Source organism: Drosophila santomea, chromosome 3L (assembly GCF_016746245.2).
Source record: "Drosophila santomea strain STO CAGO 1482 chromosome 3L, Prin_Dsan_1.1, whole genome shotgun sequence".
Lineage (NCBI taxonomy): Eukaryota > Metazoa > Arthropoda > Insecta > Diptera > Drosophilidae > Drosophila > Drosophila santomea.
Window position 1 is genome coordinate 5434217 of NC_053018.2, and position 15052 is coordinate 5449268.

The 15052-nt window shown below is 44.2% G+C and overlaps 1 protein-coding gene across 1 annotated transcript in view; it reads left to right on the forward strand.

The window, feature by feature from the left end:
* The window catches only part of LOC120448051, a 105672-nt gene that overhangs the window by 73297 nt on the left and 17323 nt on the right, over positions 1-15052 (forward strand). Inside the window, exons 5-6 of the mRNA XM_039629800.2 lie at positions 105-206; positions 647-2855. Of these exons, the coding sequence (XP_039485734.1) occupies positions 650-2855 (2206 nt within the window). The 5' untranslated portion in view covers positions 105-206; positions 647-649. The remainder of the gene's footprint in view (positions 1-104; positions 207-646; positions 2856-15052) is intronic.

Below are 15052 nucleotides of genomic sequence, written 5' to 3' on the forward strand. Positions count from 1 at the left end.
TAAACTTTTTCAATAATAAAACTTTTCTAAACGGATTTCCCGCTGGACGCGTTGCGCTTTAATAATTTTTTCCATTTTTTCACTTTTTATCTCCTCTATTCCAGGCAGCAGGCGGTTTTCAGCTGATGAGCAACAAAGGACAGAGTGCATCGGAGCCATTAATTTAAATTGGGTATTATGAGCGCACTAGCAACAAGGACAAAAAGGTTCGTTCGCACTTTGCCACTTTAAAATGCAGTCTAAAAATGGTTATCATATGGGTCTGGTTTTAAATACCTTTTAATTCTAACATACTTTTCATACCTAATAATAATTAATAATTACCGTAAAACATGATTGATAATTACTAACATGATAAGAGCATTACCAAAATATGTTTTAATGTAGTTCGGTTTGTAAATACATATTTATATATACTATTATTACAATATGGTTTCCAACTATTTGTGGACCATTTTGATACTTACTAACATGATAAGAGCATTACCAAAATATGTTTTAATGTAGTTCGGTTTGTATATTATTAAAATCAGTATTTACTTACAATATGGATTCCAACTATTTGTTGACTTGATTTCCTACTCTGTTACTTACTTATACATATATAAAATATATTAATATATTTAAATCTTCTATTTTTCTACAGCTCATGTACGACAAGTCTAAGAAATCGTGGAGTCAGCGGCTCAAGACCCTCGGCAGCGCTGACAGCGTGGACAAGAACGCTTCTCTAGCCGCCGTCAGCGGCATGCAGGCCATGCAGCAGCTGCAGCTGCACATGCAGCAGCAACACCAGCAACTGCAGCAGCACCAGCAGCAGCTCCAACAACAGCAGCAGAAACAGCAACAACACTTGGCCCACCATGGCCATCACCAGATGGTGACCGCCTACCAACTGCCGCCGGTTCCCGCCGCCGAGTTCCTGCCCAGCGCCCTCTCACGCTCGATGAAGTACGCAGAGCCATGGATCTATGGAACGGTGCGTGGCATCCCGGCTCGCCCATCCTACGGATATCATCCACATGCTGCTGCCATTTTCGCGGCAACGGAGGGAGTGCCGGGCACAACCGCTCTGGCCGTGGTGATCTGCTCCTGTGCCGAGTATCTGAATGGCACGAAACGTGACGTGAAGAAGGCGAGTGTGTGCAAGAAGTGCAAGGGGTCGCGACTGCCCCTGGCCACCATTGGTGGCACCACCGGCGGCACAGTGCGTCTGCCGGCTGTCAGCGGTTCGAGCAACTCGCGTCGCCCCTTGGCGGCCACCATGCGTGTGGTGAGTGCGACGAAGAAATCACGTCCCTCCATTCTGGATCCGCAGAAGGATCCCTATGACCTGATGCGACGCACGCGACTCCTGTCGCCGGAGCCAAGCTCCAAGGACGCGGACAGCAAGTCACGTAGTCGCAGCGAAACGGTGGCAAATCAGACAAGGGGTCGCACTCGCACCAGGGCACCACCCCCACCGGCGCCCAACCAGAAATCTCCTGGGGTGGCAGCTCCAGCAGCAGTTCCCGATCCCACGGACTGCTGGCTCATGGAGGATAATGAATCGCTGCTCCAGAGCAGCGGCCTAGCCACAAGGGCTACCAACCGGCGATCCATACTTCGCTGCCATGTCAATCCCTATGACCTGATCTCAAGCGAAAACGGCAAGCTGCAGAGCAACCTAAGGAAGCCCAACGACCACTTTGATGTGGCCGATGCCCAGCTAAACGACGACGAGCTGGGTGAGCGGAAGACCAAGGGCACCACCAGCAAGTTCTACAGCGGCAATGTGGCGGCCATAGCTGGCCAGCGTATTAGCCTGGGCGATAAGTCCGGCGACAGCTCCGATCCAGGTGACAGCTATGAGCGAATTATTATGGTTTCTGGAGGAGAGTCGACGCCGTCTAATGGACCACGACGACCGCCGCGCAATAAAAAAGCGGATGAGCCAGCGGAAATGCCCGCAGCAGCAACATCACCTCCTGCAGCTGCAGTAACTGCAGTAACTGCAGCAACTGCAGCAACGGCAGTGAAGCCCAAGGCTGTGACGCCAGCCAAAGTGGAGAAAATAGAGAAGGACAATGATACAGCATATACAGTGCTCACTGTAACGCCCACTTCGCCAGCCATCAAGTCCATACTGAAGCGCCCCACGACACTCGAGTTGCCTGGAGTGGGAATGACTCCTTTGCCACTTCATCCGGCTGACAATTCTGGATTGGTAACGCCCGCGGGCAAGTCACAGTTCTATATACCGACGCCAACGGGTACAGCTGCCACGCCCACGCCCTCCAGCACGCCCATGGCGACTTCAACACCTACACCCAATGTCGCCATCGCAGCGACAGCAGCCGGAGCAGCTGGAGCAGCCGGAGCAGCAATCACGCCGGGTTCACGCAAAAAAGTGCAATTTATGGTCGAGGATAAAATCATAGCCACCACTGCGACAGCGGCGACAACTGATGACAGCGATGCCAGCAGCGGTGCTGCAGCAACGAAAACAAACTACGAATACTACAATCGCAAGCGAAATTGTGCAGCAGCAACAGCAACAGCAACAATAGGAACCACAGCAGCAGCAGCAGCAACAGCAGCAGCAACAGCAGCAGCAACAACATCACCGGCAACAGCAGCAACATCAACGGATCAGCAGGAGGCAACGCTGTTTGCGGCTGACGTTGATGATGAGCATAACTTTACAACTTCCGGCGAGGCAGCTACGCCGTTCATAAAACCGGATAGTTTGCATTATGAAGATGTTCTGCCAGGACCCCAAATATTTGACAGCAGCGAGTCCTCTGCCAAATTATCACTGCCAGCGGATGGGTCGCCGCATGTCACTGCGAGTCCTGTCAGCATTTTTCCCACTGGTGAGTACTTCGCTTCTGGAATCCCGTCATGCCATAAAACAGTTGACTTTTAATTATGAGCTAGCAGTTCGGACTATTGCCAGGGCCAGCACTTTTCGGCCAAGTTTCATTATTTAACCAACTTTTATAACAAAGAGAAAAGTAAAGTTTTTATAATTTAAAAACTATTTCAAAGGATTTTAAATGCAGAAATCTACATACGATATAAGTTGTTGCCGTAGCTAGCATCTAAAATAGTCACATATTAATATGTAGAAATGCCACAGTTCCTTTTTCTGTGTATTATTTAGAAATGACATATCTATTGCCAAGTGTAAGCGACTCCTATTCGCTGTCTAGCATTTTAACTATCTGCCTGTCTGTCATTTATACACTCACTCACTGGACTCTGTTTGCTTTTGAGTGAAAATGAAAATGCTGGCATTGTTTGCTAATTGCTCATCATCACGGCACGGTCTACGGAGTTTGCCACATTGCACATTACGTATACGCAAAGTTGGCGGCGACACTTTATGCATTATACAAATTCCCTAACAAGCATGAAAACTGTTTTGGCCAGGGGGTTGTGCGAGAGCCAATTGAAATGCTGACATTTGAATGCGAATAGAGGTGGTGGAATAGGGGAGTGCAGAATTAGAGGATAAGGGGTCACACCTGGCGCAAGTTCACGCAGGGGTTAACACCATAATCAAGCATCAGACGGAGCCGCAGTCAGGCCCTTTGACACAGTCGCCCTGTCAACGGCACACGCTCTGCCGCCCACCCACCGAGCCACCCACTGAACGTAACCCACTGAACCACCCACTGAACGTAACCCACTGAACCACCCAGTGAACAGCACCACCCTGAACCACCCACAGCACGTAGTTGAGCGGCAAACAAAACGACAGTTCCAACTACAACGGAAACGACTAGCAGGCCAAGTAGACGTGACATTTGCACCCACAAATGGCAGCGACGCACGGCGATATGCCGGCGAACTATTCGCATTCACATATGCAGTACCCTTACGCCAGGTAGAGAGAGATGGGGAGGGGGGGGGGGGGGGGGCGTGGCACACATGTTCGACTTCATTCAAAGCAAATTAACAGCCGGCACACAGGGGTTAAGCTGGCGGGGAAACACAGAGCTCCATAGACAGACAAAAAGTTTTCATTCAATTAAATTTCGACGGTGGAGAAAAACTTCTGTCCATCAGGGAATCGAGTTGAGTTCGGTTGAGTTGAACTGAACTAAAGTGAACTGAGTGGGTATCAGGGTTATTCACTCGCCTATATGGGGCAACTGCAGCGAATAATTTGATAGAAGTTCGGTACTTATTAAACAAATGTATTAATTACTTTTGAAAAAGAATGGTATTCAAATTTTAGCGTTTATGAATAGGAGAATAAATGAGGGTTATAGTTTATAATAGTGTGTTTCAAGGCTTTGCAAGCATGGTATATCCCTCATTTACCGAGTTGAATTTTCCTATAATTAAGGAAATTAATAAATTAAGATTCTCCCGCCCTCCACATAGAAGCCTTCTTGAAACAGAAGAAAATAGAGTTTCTTGCAATACCCAAGTATTCCAGCAATGCATTCAGACAATGCTAACACGTCCTAAGAGCCCAAAGACACCACCAGACCACCACCATGGCATTCACTTCGCTCGTGGCTGTCTATTGTGGCCAAAAGCCCAGAGGAGCGGCATTGGGGAGGAGGAGCAACAGCGTCATAAAGGTGACATGGTCGTGGCAATGGCGCCCACGTGTCTCCGCAAGACAATTACAAAGTTCCTCCTGCGCTGACTGCAATTTGTTGCATTGTTTGCCGGGAGTTAAAGCACTTGGAAGTTTGCAAACTATTTTTGATTTGATTTTTGAAATTGGTTCGCTACGGGCGCTTAGAGCCAAACCAAAACCCACCCACCCAATATTCCGACCATCCGAGATGATTTATGGCGCACGTGTTGCATTCACCGGTGTACAAAAAAAAAAAAATATATTAAAGAGGGAAAAATGTAGATGGAGAGTGGGTCGCCAGACGGGCCAAATCGCAGTGAAAGGCATTAAAGTGATAGAGTCTGGCCGCTCGACGGTGAAATTTGCATTTCTAATGCCGCAACGCCAACGCGGCCAACTTTGAGTCATGACCATGGCCTGAACTCGCCGGACTATTAATATTTCATATTCGTCTGTGATAGGAAAAAAGTGCGCCCCGATGTCCGATGTCCGAACTCTGACTTCCGAATGGAATCTGAATGAAAATTGTAATATTTTAAGTAGTTCAGTGCAGGCTGGGAAAAAGTTTTCCCTTCCATTAAGTCGATGGTAGAAAAGAGTGTTTATTCACAGCAATTCGCTTTAAAATCAGATGGAAAAGCATTTTATTCATCATCAAAGAAACAAAACAAAAATGTTTCTATTGATTTTTGATTTGTTTGAAAATGAATTTATGCTAAAAAAAATAGTAGCTATTTGATTGTCATTTTATTACATTCAGTTAATGAAAGTTATTTGATTTATATTTTTGCTTAACGCTAGCTTATTTTCCCACATTTACGCAAAAAATCCTCTTTAATCTGCAAAGCAAATACGTTTTTATCTAAGGATATATTTTTATAGCTAATTAATTTGTGGAAACTCGTCATAAATTGCACAACTGACGGCTTTTAGACCACATAGAAACTTGTGACTAATAGAATTTAATTGCTTTGATAAAGGGCCGAAAGGAGCGTTTAATTGAGCAAATCATAAAATTATTTAATCCGAGTTTCGAGTGGCATTGGGTTGGGAAACATTTCCAATTAACACGCTGCCGTCATTTGAGTCTCAAAGGAATATCTATACTAGATGGTGGATATTAAGTCATTAGCATTTCCACCTCCCTTTTTCCTTTACCATTCTGCGAAGTTTTCGCATTGCTTTCCTGCTCGTTGCAATTTGCTTCACTAATGTTTCTTCTCTGTTTTCAAACGTCGCTCCATTCATTTAATGGCGTCTGCTTTAAATTTCTTTTCACTCTCGCACTCGCCATCTCTTTCCTTTTCGCACTGACCCTCTCTTTTGCGCACTTTAATGAAGTGTGAATGTGAAAAGCGTTTGGAAATGAGATTTTTAAATATGGCCAGCAATTGTAGCACCAAATGCCAATAGCAGCAGCAGCAGTGGAAACAGCAGTGGAAACATCTATAGTACAGCAGCAACATTGTTACATTTTGCATTTTATATTGCCAAGCTCAGCGGAAGTTGAGCCTCATGTCTTCATGTACTTTGCATATTTACACTAATAGAAATTGTGGCAGGCAATTGAAAAAGTTGCTGCTGTTGCAGCTCCATGTTGCTGCTGCTGCTGCTGTTGTTGCTGCTGCTGTTTCTGCTGTTGCTGCTGCTGTTTTATGTGTGGCCATAAAAAGTGTCGCAGGCGGCAAAGGGGGGCAGTTTTACGGCCCTTCTTCTACTTGAGTTGCTGCTGCGGCTATTTTATTGTTGCGACAACAGCAACATCACTAGTGTGTCCAGGCTTCGGCCATTCCTCAAACTTAATATATCCTGTTTCCTGATTTTCATGACGTCCCTATAAGTGCCCAACGAGCCCTTGTCCAGCTATGGCCGCATTTTCTCGGTTTTCCCTCTCCCGTTTTCCCTCAACCTCAATACTATGCTAACCCTGTGTGCCATTTTCTGCATTTAAGTGCAATTCTATGCAAGAATGTGCCGACATGCATATTTGTGCTAAAGCCATTTCCCAACTCTCCTGGCTCGCTTTCCCCAGCTTTTGCCCGATTTTCCCCAGCTTTTGCCCCTCTCAGCTGCCATAAAATGTTCGTTTTGCCAGCTAATGCATACAAATGCCTGATGCGCTTTTTGCATTACAACAAGAACAGCACAGTGAAGTGAATGAAAGGGTAAGAAAAGGAGAAAGACAGCTTAACAACAAACAGAATGGTAAATTTTCATGTGCTCATGTGTGTGCGCGACATGGGACATTCACTTTTAAGTTAGCATTCGAAAAAATCTCATCGAATTTGGACCAAAAAAACCAATGAGGAAAAGTCTCGGACACTTCTGAAAAGCCAAAAGATATGAGAGGTTAGAAATTGGGAAGGGAAAAAGTGGAACAGGTGTAAAGTAATTCAGGAAAAAATCATTCTGTTTTTAAGTGCTTTAAGCCGATGACTTCAATTGCCTTAAGTGCTGGCTGAAACCAATGAGCAGTAGCAAAAACATGTTAAAAAAAAAAAAGGCAGTCCAAAACAAAAGTTTTTTCAATTATTTAATAGCTTATTGTTCTTAGTATTTAATAAATAAATTTCTATATCAAAAATCGAAACAAAACTTGAAATATTCCCCCAAATTCAATGCCATTTAAGCTTGATTTCACATCTCTAGTCATCTCTACGACATTTATTTATGAATCATTAGGCTGCGTAGCATTTCCGCAAATACCAATAAATTTCAACGAACAATATATTTCCGCTGTCTTAGCACTCGCTCAAAGTTATCACAGAAATCCGTTTTAGATTTCGCAAAACTTCAATAATAAAGTAGCCAAGCCATAACCAAGGGAAAGTTTTCCTGTTTTCGTACAAGATCTGGCCATTTAAAGCAATTGTTGCCCGCAGTTCATCCTGTTTCTATTCCAGAATATATTTCTACTTTTGTTGCTGCTAATGCTGTTGCTGTGTCTGCCATCGATTTAGTTGCTAAATAAATTAGGTTTCAGCAAGTGTGTTGTGTTTTTGGACCGAAAGTGCAAAGCCACAAACTTTGGGAGCGAGACGGAAAAAGGCAAATGACAAATGAACAAATGCCCGGCTGCCTTGGAAATGGATTGGGTGTCACTGCCGATTTCGCTCAGTGCAGGTGAGGGTGGCAAACTCCATCACTGGGGGGTATAGAAAAATATTTGGCATAATAATAAGAGTGCATGATGCATGCTGTCTACGGCCAAGGGTCTGATGCAATTCTCCGATTACCAATGGTCCGTCCTCGGATGGAGAGCTGATTTTGCCGTAAGATGTGGCTTTTGGTCAACGAGTTGTGTGTTGTGTGCTGGCATGCAAAAAAAAAAGTTGCCTTTTGTTTTTGGGGCTTTAAATAAAATGAAATTTTCTAGCAGCACTCTTGATCATCTTGGCCACTGCAAATCAAAACCACAACGCTCCGGTGTGTGTGTGTGAGTGTGTTTTCATCAATATCGAACACGAAATGCCACTCGAACTGAAGGAGAGCGTAAGAGAGGGGGCTAGGCCAAGTGAAAGAGACAGCGAGATTGTTGTAATGAAACGTAACGAAAGAAATCAAAGCATGTAGCACGTGAGTGGCTGAACATGCTCATCTCGATATGGCAGAGCTTCTGCTGACCAATATGTTACTACACGGAAAATATTTAATTGGAGTGACGAAGTAATCAAATATAAATATAAATCAAATTAAATCTGCTCAATACAAGCTAGGTTAATTAGCAAGAAATTGAAATTATTATAAATTGAATTTAAAAGATTAAAGTTATGTTTTAATTCGATTTAATCGATTTTAGCTGTGTATTTTAGCCAGCCACTCCAACTCGCATTGTGCAAATGTTGAAATACATGGCTGGCAGTTGTCGAAGTGCATAAAATGCTTGCATATTACTTGTATTTTTTTCTGCTCTGCTCCAACTCTACCCTTCGTTTCCCTCCCCGGTTGCGGTTGATTTTCCTTTTGATTGGCTGTATACCCATCTACGTGTTGGGGTCACAGGAAGCGACCCGAGATGCTATTGTGAGAAAATTGTTGACCAGGCGGCAGACAGCAGCGGCAACTTGCAACTTGCAACTTGCAACGGCCAACGACAAACTTTTCTGCCGAGAAGGGCAAAAGTTGTAGGTGCAAATACTTTTTATAGTTCAATTTGCCAATCAAAAGTTGAAATTAGCGCATTACGGCTGTCAATCGATTGATAACCATAAATGTGTAACTTTCCAGCTGTCATTGAGGAAGACGAACAATAATTTGTCGTACAATTTATATATGTTTTTCACGCCTGAAAATGTTGACTTCCTTGCTTTGGTGTCGAATAATTACCAGGAAAAGCAAATTGCATTAGGAAACTGTCACTCAGCGTTGCATTCAATCGAAGGAACTGCCAATCAATCGATCAGGCTCCAAACTACTCAATCGCATTTCGCTTTAACAATTTGCCAAAAAAAATGTCGATGGCTACAAGTTTTGTGCCATTTACAGCTTTTGGCAACTTCTGTTGGCAACGACAACCGTCAGTCATTCAGTCAGTCAGCCAGTCAGTCAGTTAGTCATTCAAGCAATCAGTTAGCTGGCCTAAATGTTGACACTTTCATTTTTGCCGGCACATGCTGTTGCTGCGAACTGCAGCTGCGACAAATATTTATTCATATTCATGGGTAACAAACACAATTTTTGTTTATTTATCGCGCCTGGGAAAGGGGGGCGAGAGGGAATGGGGGCGTGGCAACTCCTTTTGCGACACTTTTCACACTGAACACTGCAGTGCGGCAACCTTTTGCCTCTTGCCTCTTGCCGAAAAATCAACTGACAACAACACGCAATTTATGGCATTTATGTAAAAAGCGAGCAAACAAGTGCAGCAATTTTTGTGTTGCATACAAAACGGCGTTCATGGGTGGCTGTCAACACGTTGCGAAAATTGCTATTGGTATTGGTGCTAGTGTGGGTGTAGGTGTGTGTGTGTGTGTGTGTGTGTGTGTGGGTGGAGGTGGCACATATTTCTGCGCTTGGCATTGTGCTGCAAAATCAATTAACTACACTTTGAAATGTTACGTGAGAGGAGCGCCAGCCCCTCCGAAATCGTCTCCCCACCTTTTGTGGTATTATAAGCTGTTGCATTTTATATATTTTTCGCAACTAATATTGAAATTCCACAAGCGTTCGGGCAAATAAAAGTAAATCTGACGCAGCTGCAAGGTAAATATTTAGTGAATCGGCTCAGTCAACAGTGTGGGGCTTACATCCACCATTTTCCGAAGCGGGTTTTCCCTCAGCCCTCGACTTTTTTTTTTTTTTTGTATTTTGTGAACCCAAATAGCCATGACGCCGACAAGTGCACTTGACAGCGCTCTCCGGAGGGCGGAATAGGCCGGAGTGGGCGTGGCATCAGTAAATATTACGGCGGCAGTGACGCACGGCAGGGGTTGAGGTCCCGTTCAGTGAATCAAAAAAGCAAAAAAAAAAAAAGTGTGTAATGCAACTAGTTTCTGCCATAACAGCCCATGAGCCGCATAGCTGCGGATGTGGATTCAGCAGCGGATGCGGATTTTCCACACACAACCACAAAAGCCTCACTTCGAGGGCTTTCCGCAGTTTACCCATTTTTTTTGGTTTTGCGTGCGAGCAAGCGCAAAAGTTATGAAAACAAGGATAAAGAAGTGCACGGCCAAAGACAACGAAGAAAATGAATTTTCATTTGCCTGGCTGTACGCAGAAATATGAAACAGAAGCCTCAACCCAAATCGACAAAGGATAACAAGAGGAAAATCGGAAATAGAAAGCCAAGGTAGAAACAGCTACCAGGATCGACTTAACGTCGACAGTTTCACATTCAGTCAATACAGATTGCAGGAAAGTAAAGTTGGTTAAAGGGCTGGGGATTGTAAACGTCATTCCATTTCACTTTGAATCAAATCAATTTCTTTGGCAGTCGCATTGTGCCGCAATCAGAGCATTTGAATGTCAACTATTGGCTAGTGAATGACAATCTATGCCAATGGGTTATGATGAAAAATACGTTTTTTCACTTGGAGAATTTGTTAATTGATCTGCTACCTTTTGCCAGGAAAATGTGTGTGTTGGTTTTATATATTTGGCAAATACATCACGAAATAAAAATGTAATAAAATTAATAAAACATGATAGTACTATACTAGTTCGTGGTGCATGGAGCGTGTTACTAGCCGCTTATTTTGTGATGGTTTTGAGTTACAATGAATTGTGGAACTGCGGGGTGTGTGCCTTCGTATTTGCCATCCTAACATCAGCAACAAACAGCAGGGGAGCCGCCAGCAGCGAAAACAGAACTGAATCCAAATCCGAATCCAAATCAGAATCAACGGAAAGGGAAGCTTGGCAAACAAAGTGAGCAGGAAAAAGAAAATACCCGCGCTACAGATAAAACAAAAATTATTTGCATTTCACCTGCATGTTGGCACCTGATTGCTGGTGGGCTGGAAACAACCCCACAAAACACATTCTCTAACACCAGCCACCCATCGAAGTCGCACACTTCGCCCATTTCCATACGTTGTAACTTAGCCCTTACACAGAGAAAAAATACAATAATATATATCATGAGGAGGAGAAAAAATACAGAAATAAATAGCATGAGGAGGAGAAAAATACAGAAATAAATATCATGAGGAGAAGAGAAAAAACAGAAATAAATATCATGATTGACAACCAGCCAAATGTTTTCAAAATGTGTTTAAGAATTGTTATCCTACAGCAATTATGTATGTTTTTGTGTTTGAAAGGCTGAAGTACTTTTAAATACATATAACCTCTTGAATCACATTTCTGGACGTGCTGAATTGTTTCAGTACCTTCCAATTATTTCCCCCAACTTGGAATTGTAATTCTCATTTAGCTGCTCGTGAGCTTCACAGGCCTCAAAAATATTTGTAAAGTTGTTTTGGGCGGGAAACGAGGAGCTTGCCGCATCCTGCTGCAGCATTTTGTGTATGTGCTTAGTAAACACGTGGCAGGGGGGCGGTGATGATATGAGGGGGGGATCGCTTGCTCCCTTCCCTTTGGATGCACATCCACTTCTGTTGCAGCACGTGCATGTCCTGCAACAGCAGCAGCACCAACTCACACACACACACACACACACGTGCCCACCTTTTCACCCACTTTTGGGGTGTCATGAAGCCGAGGCTGAAATGTCAACAGTTTACTTTGCGCCCATTTCTGGGGCACGCGGGGATTAAATGGGTTTTTTGCTGCTGCTACCTTTGACCCCGGCCACGCCCCCTTCGCCAACAAGCACGCCCGTTGAATATGACGAAAATTACAAAATGTTGTGTCGTCGTCGGCGACTTCAAGCAAAAGTCACTTTGATTCGGCCACAAAGACCCCAAAGGGCAAAGTGAAGAAAAGCCAAGAGACTCGAAAAATATTAATCGCGTGCGCCCTTATCTGATTTGTGGCTCCACCTGGCGGGCGGACGTTTACTTCAAAGTTGATGAAGTGCCAGAAAGCTTCCGCGACACTTGACACCGACTTCCGTCCTCCTCGAATTTCAATTCAATGCGCTTCGAGTTGGGGCAGCACTCAAATCGCACATACGCCACGTGGGCCGGGAGTACAGAAGTCAAGGAGTCCAGGAGTCCACGATGCCGGGAAGTGAGTGTGGAAATGGTTTGGCCAGGGCATAAATAAAGGCAAATACGCAGGACGTTAAAATATATGGCGTACAAAACGTGGCGGAAGTGCCAGCAAAACAAACCTGGAAATGAAAATATAAGTTGAAGAAGTCTGTTCAGGCGGAACGAAGTCAAGATGCCCTGCGAAAGTATTGGTATTTGGGTTAGGAGCTAGGAAAATATGGTTTAGTATACTAAAAAGTAGTAGTATACTTTCGCATTAAATTCACCAAAGGAAATGGAATTGTAGACTACATTTAGGCAGTTACGAATTTTAGAAGTCTAGGTATGTTTTCTAAGGAACTAAACCAAATCCAAGTCAACATTTCTTGTTTTCCTGTAGGGTAAACAAAACAAAATGCTGTCCACTTGAGCCAGGTAACGCAATCGCAGGCCAAAGAAGTCCTTTCCCCTCTGGTTTCCTTCTGCCATTACGCACGTGATTCATATGCAGAGCTTCTTATAAAGTGTCCTTTCGCTGGCTTTCGCCTCAGCTGGTGTGCGAGTGTGTGTGTGTGTGTGGCTGTGATAGGTGTGCACGAGTCTTGTCACAATAAATTTAGTAAAAGTGACAAATATTTTATGCTTAAGAATAATTGATGAAGTGGCTACAAAGCGGCGGTGCTTGGTGCTTTGAGAGCAGCAGCAGTGAGACTTGGTCACGTCGAAGCAAGTTGGCCAGGTTGTTGAAATGGTTTTCGGCTGTGTATGGGTATGCGGACAAAAGGAGCCGACAAATAATAAAGCGCTAAATCATAGCCACGCTTAGTACTTTCAACTGCCACCCCAAAAACCTGAATGGAGGACAAAAACTTGGAGCGGCGAGGAGAATGGCTGTCAGTTAGCTCATATGTCCTTGCGTAGGCCAAATGAATGTGTGCGTGGCAAATAAAAACAGGCAACGCCGGATATTACGACATATTGCTCCGTACACACAAAAATTGCGCCAAGGATTATGGCACTACATTACAGGACCCGCAGCAGCAGTCCATCCGCCAAATCCCATTCCCGCTCATGCCTTGCATATGAATGATGGGCAACATTTAATCATTGTCTATGACTCCAACACCTCGCCACCCAGGATTCCAGGATATCCCTGCGTACATATGTATGTGTGGGTGTTTGGATTGCCCCTCCTGTTTGTTTGTGCGCTGCGCTTGACATGTCCTTAGGTCTGTTTGTCCTGGAATTTAACGCAGAATAGTGTAGGAGCTGCTTTTGGCTTTAAGTTATGTACTCGGTAACAACTATCCTGCACGGGCATTATCCTGGACAAACAGAGGGTCTCTCGGGAACTGAGGCTAATGCAAACAAGTCCGACTAGTTCAAGAAATTAATTATATTTCCCTTAATGTATCCATCCAAGACACGATGATCAAGATGTCGCCTTTGACCTTGCCCAAGTTTATTATAAGCGTATTTCCATTTTATTCTCCCTAAAAAAAAAATGTAAAAACCGCTGTTGAATAAAACTGTTTTCCTTTCTATCCCCCGCCAAATTTCAATTTGCAGCATATGCAGATTAGCATCCATTTACTTGGCTACATTTTTGCGCCCTTTTAACAAACAATTATTTGCCATGAATAAATTAGCACGACTTGGCGACCCCTCCCCCTTGCGCTGATGCTGATCAATTTAAAAGAAGTAATAACATTTAAAATTCAAATGCAAACACACAGCGTGAGGCGCTGGCAAAAAATTGAGCTAATAAAAGTGGGCGCGGTCGTAGGCGAAAGCCTTGAGACTCCGCACATATGCAGAGCAGCAGGACTGCCAAGATTCAGGGATGTGCGGGGTAGGACTTAAAACCGAGTCCTGCGGAGGAGCAGTAACCGCGCTGTCTGCCTGTGCCGGCACTTAGATGCCCATTACGCCTGCGGGCCATAGACAGCGACAACGACAACTTGGCCGGAGTAGCCGGAGTAGCAGGGGGAAATATTCAAGGGAGCCAAGGAGCTGGAGGAGCTGGAGGAGCTGGAGGCCTGGTGGCAGGACAAAACAAAAAGCGCCTTCAGCACATCCATGGTATATGCGAAATTAATTGTCTGTTTGTTGCCAACAAATTTGAATTTAAACCGCATGCAGGGCGATCCTCCCGCAGCACTGAGAGCAGCTGCACAGTCAGAAATAATTCAATTTTACAGAAGCAGAAAGTATTCAATAAGTAGGTATGTACATACATACATCTGTTGTAACTTAATCTTCTTTGAAGTCGAATATTTTAATTAAATAAATTGTAAAATTATTTAACACTACAAGATTATCAAACATTTATAAAAATAAAGTAAACGCATAAATCACTCGGACATTAAAATATATTCTTGCACATTTTAACACGCCTTTATAGCGAATTTTCCGTTGATTTTACTAAAAAATGCTTCTGGTTTCTTAAAAAATGCTTCTGGTTTCTTAAAAACGTTTCAAGCTGTTCTCTCAGTGCACAAATAGCTGAGATGTGTGAAATGTAAGCGGCAGTCAAGCGGGGAAACGTCGCATCGCCTCTCGGCCAAATCCCCCGCTATCTAGCCGTTAAGTTCTACTTTTACCGCCACTCCGATTCCAGTTGGCAGTTCCTGTTTTTGGTCCTTTGTCCTTGTTGTTGCCGTGCGGGTGCGTTTGTTTGCTTACGAAACAACTTGAAGTTGTTGGGCCCTAAGTTGCTAGTAGCTGTTGTGGCTGTCGCTCGTAGGTTCTTGCTCCGCTTCACAGTTGGCCGTGCGGTTTGCAAACTGCGCCGAAAAGTTGGAGTATGAGTCTCAGTCTGGGGCCGAAAGAAAGAAAGTTTCCCACGGCAATTGTCTGGCCGTAGGTCCCTTTA